The sequence below is a fragment of the Belonocnema kinseyi genome, chromosome 4, assembly GCF_010883055.1.
Source record: "Belonocnema kinseyi isolate 2016_QV_RU_SX_M_011 chromosome 4, B_treatae_v1, whole genome shotgun sequence".
Classification (NCBI taxonomy): domain Eukaryota; kingdom Metazoa; phylum Arthropoda; class Insecta; order Hymenoptera; family Cynipidae; genus Belonocnema; species Belonocnema kinseyi.
In genome coordinates, this window is record NC_046660.1 from 81,702,130 (window position 1) to 81,710,686 (window position 8,557).

Consider the following 8,557-nt stretch of genomic DNA (forward strand, 5'->3'; position numbering starts at 1 on the left):
AAGAGGGAGCTCTTCTTAATATTTTGACACCAAAATCATGTCGATACACCTTACCGACTGCGAGTAAAGCCACCCACACTTTAACTTGACAGACTGTACGTAGACACTAAATTTAAATTATTTGAAATCATTTCAAAATTTTAAATTCATTTTTCATCTTTTCAGACCTCCTAAATATCTTTACAACTTACTCGATCTTTTCCAGAAATTATAGGTGTGCAATATTTATTACACATCAAAATTTAACAATTTCATTTGTGAATTAAATTTTTATAAATAGAAAAATTAAAATGGTAACGTCCAAAGTTTAGCTTTTTCCTTAGTTTTAAATATTTGATATATAATAACTGATTTTACATGACCAATCAAATATTTCTAAATATTAAACAATTGTTATATTTCTTAATTGGAAAGTTTCAAATTTTCAAGTTTTAGGCTAAAACAATATTTTTAATTTAATACAATCCTTTAATCATAAATATATTATTTTGATTTATTTTTTAATTGAAAATAGGTTATAAAGTTTAAATCGGGCGTTTTCATTTGCTTAACAACTACTAAGACTTTCCAACTGAAGCAGTTTAATTTTTAACGTTAAAATCTGGAAATTCTTAAATTTTAAACTGATTCCGAATCGTCTTGTAAAATAAATTTTATTATTATTCACTTGTTAATCCTTAATTTGCAGTTCAATTTTAAAAATCATTATAATTTATATTCACATTCGATTAAATAACAAGGTTTTTTTAAATCCAAAATTGTCTATTTCAAACGCTACTAATAATCTGCAATGTCTTTAAAACTGCATGTTAAAATTCTTTAAATGAATAATGTACGCTTAAAAATTATTATCCAAAATGGAAAATTTGTAATTGAAAGATTTTCGAATTACGCATTGTAAACTGAATGATATCATAATTGAAAAAGACAAAAATTGAACTAATTATTTTTAAAAAACTGGTGAAATCTAATCACGTGGACTGAAAATAACTTGCATTTAAATCATTTAAATTAATGATTCCATCATTTGAATTGAACCAAGGGAATGATCCTGAGGATGGAAACTAATTTTCCAGTAGCTCGTAGCTGATTTTTTTACTTTACAATTACCGTTTATGGTCCAGGCACGTCGAATGCTGTGTTTTAGAATATCCAGAGGCGATAGAGAATTCTCCCTTCCGACAGTGCGTTGTGTGATCGAGGTCTCGAACATCCATTCGCCGGTCACCGCGTGCAGTTCTCTGAAAAAGTCGTAAAATCGAGTTAGGTCATTGGCGAGTACGCAAGATGCCTTGAAGTCAAGGGTACCAGAAGGAAATAGCTTTATGGATTTATTTTACATCTACTATATAGGTGATCTCTTTTTTTGTTCAAATTTAAAAGAGGTCGGTCAAGAACTGCGTTACTATGCCATTCTGCATGGGGGAAGGGAGGGGGCATGTTTTTTTTACGATTTATTAAGTAGAGAGGGAGAGGTTAACACAGAATACAATTTTTTTTAAAAGCTTGGAAAAATTAAAATTAGTGATTTAATTCTACAAGTAAAAAATCCAAAAATTAATTTTACACTCTTTCCCTAATCTCCTTCTTTATATAGAATTCCTCTTTATCCCCACTTTTCAAGAAACTTCCCCCTCTTCTCGTTTTTTCACTTAAGTGCGAACTGAATTAATAGAATCCAACACAAAAATCCAACTATTTTCCATCAAAAGTTAATTCTTTTTAATTTGAAAGTCTACATTTATTTTTGTCAGAATTCATTTTTATCTTTTAAAAAATTATATTATTTGGTTGAAAATTGAACTATTTTGTTAAAAATTAGTTTTTTTGTTGTTGAAAATTGATAATTTTAGATAAAAATTCAAATATTAACTTTTCCATTAAAATACACACACATTATAAAAACTTAATATTTGAATTTTTAACTAAAATGATTAATTTTCAACAATAACAAAACTTATTTTTAACAAAATAGTTAAATTTTCAATCAAATAGTACAATTTTTAACAAGAAAAAAATGATTTCTGAAAAAATAAATTTAGACTTTTAAATTAAAAATAATTAACTTCTTATGGAAAATAGTTGGATTTTCTATAGGTTCGCATTCAAGTGAAAAAACGAGAAAAAAGGGGAAATTTCTTGATTAGTGGATATACATATGCATATACTTTTAAACTAAAACTGTAACTATTCCATTTTTAGGTGACAGTACATCGGCTTTAGTTGAAAATTAATGTATTTTTTCGTGAATGTGTATTTATTGGTAGAAATTTAATTATCTTGATTGAATTAAAAATCAATTACCTGGTTGAAAGTTAAATCATTTTGTTTTTGAATTCATTTTTATCAGTTGAAGATCCATCGCTTGGATTGCCATTTTTTGTTGAAACGTTATCATTTTTATTTTAAAATTCAACTATTTGATTGAACATTGAACTATTTTATTGAAAATTCGTTTTTTTATATAAAAAATTCATTTTTCCCATTCAAAATGTAAATATACCATTTTATGGTGAAAATTGATGGCTGCTAGCTGAAAATTCAAGTATTAAATTTTCCATTTAAAATTAATGCTCTTTAGTAAAAAATTGAAATTCTTGGTTCAGAATTGATATCTTTGGGTTAAAAATTCTACTATTTGGTTGAAGATTTAATTATTTTGTTGAAAATTCATTTTATTTTGGTTGAAAATTTATTCTTGTAACCCAAAATGTAAATATTTCTTGTTTGTTTGAAAACTGATCGTTTTTAGTTGAAAGGTGAAATACTTTGTCAAACATTCATTTTATTGGTTATATATTTAACTATATTGTCAAAAAGTTCGTTTCGTTTGAAAATTAATTTTTTAACTGAAAATTTAACTATTCTCTTTTGATTGAAAATTTATGTACATATTTTTTTGTAGATGTGGACTTTTTCGTAGAAAATTAAACTCCTTTTTTGGTTCAGAATCTGTTTTTCTTAAATTGGAATGTTTATATTCTAAATTTAAAATATTTTTTCGATATATTTTTTTATTGAAAATTCAACTACTTGGTTGACAGATGAATATTTTTGTTAAAAATTGAATTTGTTGTCGAAGAATCATAATTTTAGTTTAAAATTTGACTATTTTAATGACAATTTAATTATTTTATTGAAAAGTCATCTTTTTTGTTTGAAAAATTTTACTATTTGGTTAAAAATTTATCTCAGTAAGTTACAAAAATTGAATCATATTTTTTATTTAATTCATATGTTTTCTTGAAAATTTATCTTTTTGAAAAGAAAATTCGCCCTTCTGCATTGGAAATGCATCTTTTTGCAAGAAAAGTTATTGCTTGAAAAATCATATTTTTTGGTTGAAAATTCGAGTTTCCGGGTTTAACAGTTAACTGTTCTATAAAATATTCGACTTTTAAGCTAGAAAATTCATCATTTTTGATAAAAAATTAATCTTTTTCGCTTAGAGATTCAACTATTTATTTGAAAACGCAACTTTTAGTAGTTTAATTTAAGCTTGTTTGTTTTAAAATTCTACCATTTCGTTGAAAATTCAACTCTGTAGGCTGAAAATTTAAATCTTTTACTGAAAATTAAACTATTTTCTTAAAAAGACATCTTCTTTCGTAAGAAATTCAAATTATTTTGTTGATGCAACATATCTCTACTTGAAATCTTAATAATTTCATATAGAATTCAATATGGTACTAAAATTTCAACTATTAGATTTTTCGTTGAGAATTCATCTTATTCGTTAAATTTGACTGCTTAAATAATTGGGCTAAAATGCCAAGAATCCTATCAAGTATTGTATTTTTCGGTGAGAATTATGTGATTTTTTATTGAAAATTCAACTACTTAAATAGATGAAAGTTGAATTTCCCTATTAAAAATTCCTTTTTTCATTTGTCGAAAATTCGTCATGTAAGTTGAAAATTCAATTATTTTGTTGGAAACTTAATTTCTTTGATCAAATTTGTACGGTTTTGTTACATATTCGTCTTTTTTGATAGAAAACTCGTTCCTTTGGATTGAAAATTCCACTGAAAATTCAAATATTTTGTTAAGAAATTATTTTTTTCATGTTCGTAAATTCAACTGCTTTGTTGAAAATGCGTTTTTCTGGCTTGAGAATTTGTCTTCTTTGGATTGCAAATTCGTCGTTTTTTGGAGTAGAAATTCGACTTTTTTCCTTAAAGATTCACCAATTTGATCCCAGATAGCACAATACTTTGCAGCAAGGTTGCCTGAACCTTGCGATGCAAGCTTCCGAAACTTGCATGGCAAGATTCAAACAATGCAAATTTTTCGACAAAATGAACATCAATTCATATTCTTTTTTAATTAACTTTATCGTTAATTTGAATCGTTATTCATTGCTCTGTAGAATTAAATCGAAAAATTAAATCTCTTTTAAATCACAGAGAAATTACTTTATTTGATACTCATCACATTGCATGGCATATTGCAATTACTTCATAAAATATACATTTCAAATAAATGTCAAAAGTTATGTATCATCTTACTTTCACATAATTATGGAAATAGTATGAATTAAAAGCTTAAATAAAAAAGGAATCTTTATTTTTGAATAAGTTCGATTCCCTAATGTCAGCGTTGTCGCTACAAAATGTCAAGAAAAAAATACTTCGCCGAATTAAAGCTGTCATCCGAACAGGAAACTTTTTAGAAAAACTCGGGACGAACATGTTTTTCAAGAAAACTCTGAACTCAGGCATTAATTTTCGATTGTGAAGCCTGTTAGAATATTATGTTTGTGTGTTTTGCGTTTTTTATTTTAGGTGTTCATCAAATGAACTCAAAGACAAAATTGTGATTTTAAGGGGTTGGGGGGAAGGTTTGTTCGTATTTATGACGTCACTCTGAGTGATTCAAGCTTTGTTTGATGATCTGTGGCGAAGAAGAGGAGTTGTGAAGAAAATTTTCAAAATAGCGCGACTTAGTTTTTGAAAGGCCCCAAAGTAGATAGGAGAACATTGGAGAACATTGGAGAACATTATAAAACATTGGAGAACCATAGAAAACATTGGAGAACATTAGGTAACATTGGAGAACATTAGAAAACATTGCAGAACCATAGAAAACATTGGAGAACATTAGGTAACATTGGAGGACACTAGAGAACATTAGAGAACATTAGAAAACATTGGAGAACATTAGAGTAAATTGGAGAAAACTGGAGAACAACTCACGCAATCTTATGGCAAACTGCACATAGCCAGTCGATCCCGATCGTGCCTTTGTTGTTGTCGCTGACGTTTTTAATTTCGCGGCATTGTCGACAGACACGGTGTTTGCAGCGTGGGCATGAGGCCCCAGTGTTGTAAAATCTACCGAAGGAGACGCCGCATCTTGCACACTTACGGCCCTGGTACAAATTTTCTCCCGAAGCCTTGAAGGCTCCGCCGCGTCGTCGCAGGTACTGGAGATCGGTTTTTAGTCTTCTGGAAATGAGAATAATAAAAGATTAGCAAAATTATTGAATTTTGGCTTCAAGTTTTCTTACAGAAATTACAGTCGCAGGATGACCAACAATGTTAATTTTCTAAATTCCCTGACTTTTCCCTGACCAAATTTTCATTTTCCCTGCAGCCATTAATATTCAAATACAAAACACATGAATTTTCAACATGAGATATATATTCAACTAAAATGATGAATCTGTAACCAAAAAATGTATTTTTAATAATGCAGTTCAACTTTGAAACAAAAAAGAAAAATTTACAATTGAAAAGACGAATTTTCTAGATAATCATTGAATCTTCGACCGAAAAAGATGAATTTTTAACAAAATACTTTAATCTTCAACAAAATATTATATTTTCAACGAAATAGTTGAATTTTTAACAAAATACTGGAACTTTTGATCCACAAAGAAGAATTCTCAACCAAATAGCGAGCCAAATAGTCGATTTATCAAACAAAAAATATTAAATTTCAACTAACAGCAGTTTAATAATCAACCCGAAAAATTTAATTTCCAAAAAAAAGACACATTTTTAACCAGAAAAAAAGAATTTTTTAGAAACGCCGTTGTATTTTCAACCCGAAAATATGAATTGTCTACCAAAAAATCGAATTTTTAACAAAATAGTTGAATTTATACTAAAATTAGATCAATTTGCAACCGAAAATTGAAAATTTATATTTTCAGTTAAAAGAATGTTTTTTTTTTTAATAATAAAATGAATTTTCAACTAAACACATAAATCTTTAATAAAAAAGATTTAACCAGCAGTAGATAATCATTAATCACTAACACAATTAACAGTAAAACAATCAATTCTATTTTTAATATATTAACACGTATCATGTCGAAACTAATAATTACAATAAATTAATTATTTTACTTCTTTTTAAATTCAATTTTTAACAAAAAATGACATTGTTACATTTTCAGTTAAAAAATTACTTTTTAACAAAAAAAAATGAGTTTTCAACAAAGTAGTTAAAGTTTAGCCAACGAGATGAATTATCAATTAAAATTGTAAATCTTCAAAAAAAAAAAATTATTAAAAAATTAGCGGTTTGACCTTAAACCAAGGAACTGAATTTTTAACCAAAAAATATGATTTCCAAACGAATTATGTAATAGCCGACAATCCAAGCAAAAAGACTTTAATTTGAAATTAAAAACAGTTAAATTCAATAAAAAGACGAATTTTAAATCCAAAGATATGAATTTCAAGCGAATAATGTTATAGTAGACATTCCAAACACAAAGACAATAATTTCAAATAAAAAACAGTTAAATTTAACAAAAAGACGAATTAAAAAAATGTGAATCCTCAACCAACAAAGATTAATTTAAAAAAAAATCATTTTTATTATTTAATTTATTTATATCGGATTTACTATCCTTGGCTGTTATTTAATGTGCTTCTTGTAGAAATTTCCTGAGTTTAGCAAGATTTTTTGAAAAATCCCAGACTTTTTCCTGGCCTACGGCCACCCAGAGTTGGGTGAATTTTGATTTCAAATTTTCAAGTTGAATGTTGGAATAATTGAAAAAATCTATTTTGAAAACATCATTTTCATCAGAAAAATTGTCTGAATGTTCTGATTCATTTCCGGGTATTTGAACTTAGTATCTACAACCGACCTGTATAATATTATGGTATAGGTATTGTTTCTAAGGCAGGTAAAGAGGTCAAAAAGTGGCTAGTGAAACGAAGGTAAAACACGAGGAACATTGATCAGAGTAAGGAGGGGAACAGAGATCTTTCTCTAATGCTGACTTCGGTGTTTAAAACTACGTTTAAGATGCAGAGTTCTCAAGTCTAATGAAACTATAAAATATATTCGCTGTGGAACAAAAACAACTCTGAATCAACTAATGGTAGAATCTCTGGGACTCTGAAGTTACTAATTAATGTCAGACTTCACCGACCAAAATGTTCTAAAAAAAAAAAGAAAATATATGTCATTTTAAACGAAAAAGGAGTTGGGTTTTCTAACTAAAAGTCAAATCATTTAGACAACTATTAACTTTCAAACTAGAACAGGTAAATTTTCCCACAAAAAAGATTATACTTCAATTACAAAAAGATGCATTAAAGAAAAATAGTTTCATCTTCAATAAAAAAAAAGATGAATTTTCAACAAAAGCACCGAGTTTTTAAGGTAAAAAGCCGAATTTTTTAGAAAACAGTTGACTTTCAAATTCTAAAAGTTGCATTTTCAACCTAGAAAGATGATTTTGCAAACAAAATGTTAAGTTTTCAACAAAGAAGAAAATTAATTTTAGACCAAACACTTGAATTTACAACAAAATAGTTGAACTTTCAAGCGAAAAAAACGAATTTTTTTACAAAATAGCCGAAATTTTAAACAAATAGTTGAATTTTCAACCTGAAAAGATGAATTTTCAAGCAAATGGTTGAATTTCCAAACAAACAAATATTAAACTTTAACCACAAGGCAAGATCCGAGTAAGTTAAGCTTACCCCAAAAGGGATTTGGCTTGATGATTCTGAAAAAAAACATTTCTATTTAAAAAATATGAATTTTTTATCAAATGGTCGAACTTTCCACCGGAAAAGATTAATTTTCTACCAAAATAGATGAATTTTAAATCAATATTTTAGAAAACAATGGACTCCTAAAACCAAAAAACTGAATTTCCAATCCAGGGGGAAGAATTTTCTATCCAAAGAGATGAATTTTCAACAAAATAGTTTAACTTTCAAAGAAATATAACTTTTTAACAAAAAATTCAAGCTACCAAAATGAATTTTCAACCAAGGGTCGAATTCTTAAACAAAAAAGATTAAACTTCAACTAAAAGTAGTGGTATTTTCAACAAAATATTTTATTTTCCAACCCAACAAGATGACTTTTTAACAAAATACATTAATTTTTAACCAAATAGTTGAATTTTCAACGAAAGAGATAAGTTTCTATTCAATAAAATAAATTTATAAAAAAGTAGCTTAATATTCAATTTAGTACATAGTTCAATTTTCAACTAAAAAAAGGTTAATTCTTAACGAAATACTTATAAGTTCACATTTAAAACACAAACGATTTTTATTTTAAATCTATACAATTCTTA

At 27.1% G+C, this 8,557-nt stretch overlaps 1 protein-coding gene across 2 annotated transcripts in view; it reads right to left on the reverse strand.

The window, feature by feature from the left end:
* Positions 1-8,557, reverse strand: part of LOC117171527 — a 173,141-nt gene that overhangs the window by 118,575 nt on the left and 46,009 nt on the right. For both annotated transcript variants that reach the window (XM_033358911.1, XM_033358910.1), the window contains exons 3-4: positions 5,196-5,447; positions 1,111-1,241 (exon numbers count right to left, since the gene is read on the reverse strand). In XM_033358911.1, coding sequence (XP_033214802.1) covers positions 1,111-1,241; positions 5,196-5,447 — 383 coding nt within the window. The remainder of the gene's footprint in view (positions 1-1,110; positions 1,242-5,195; positions 5,448-8,557) is intronic.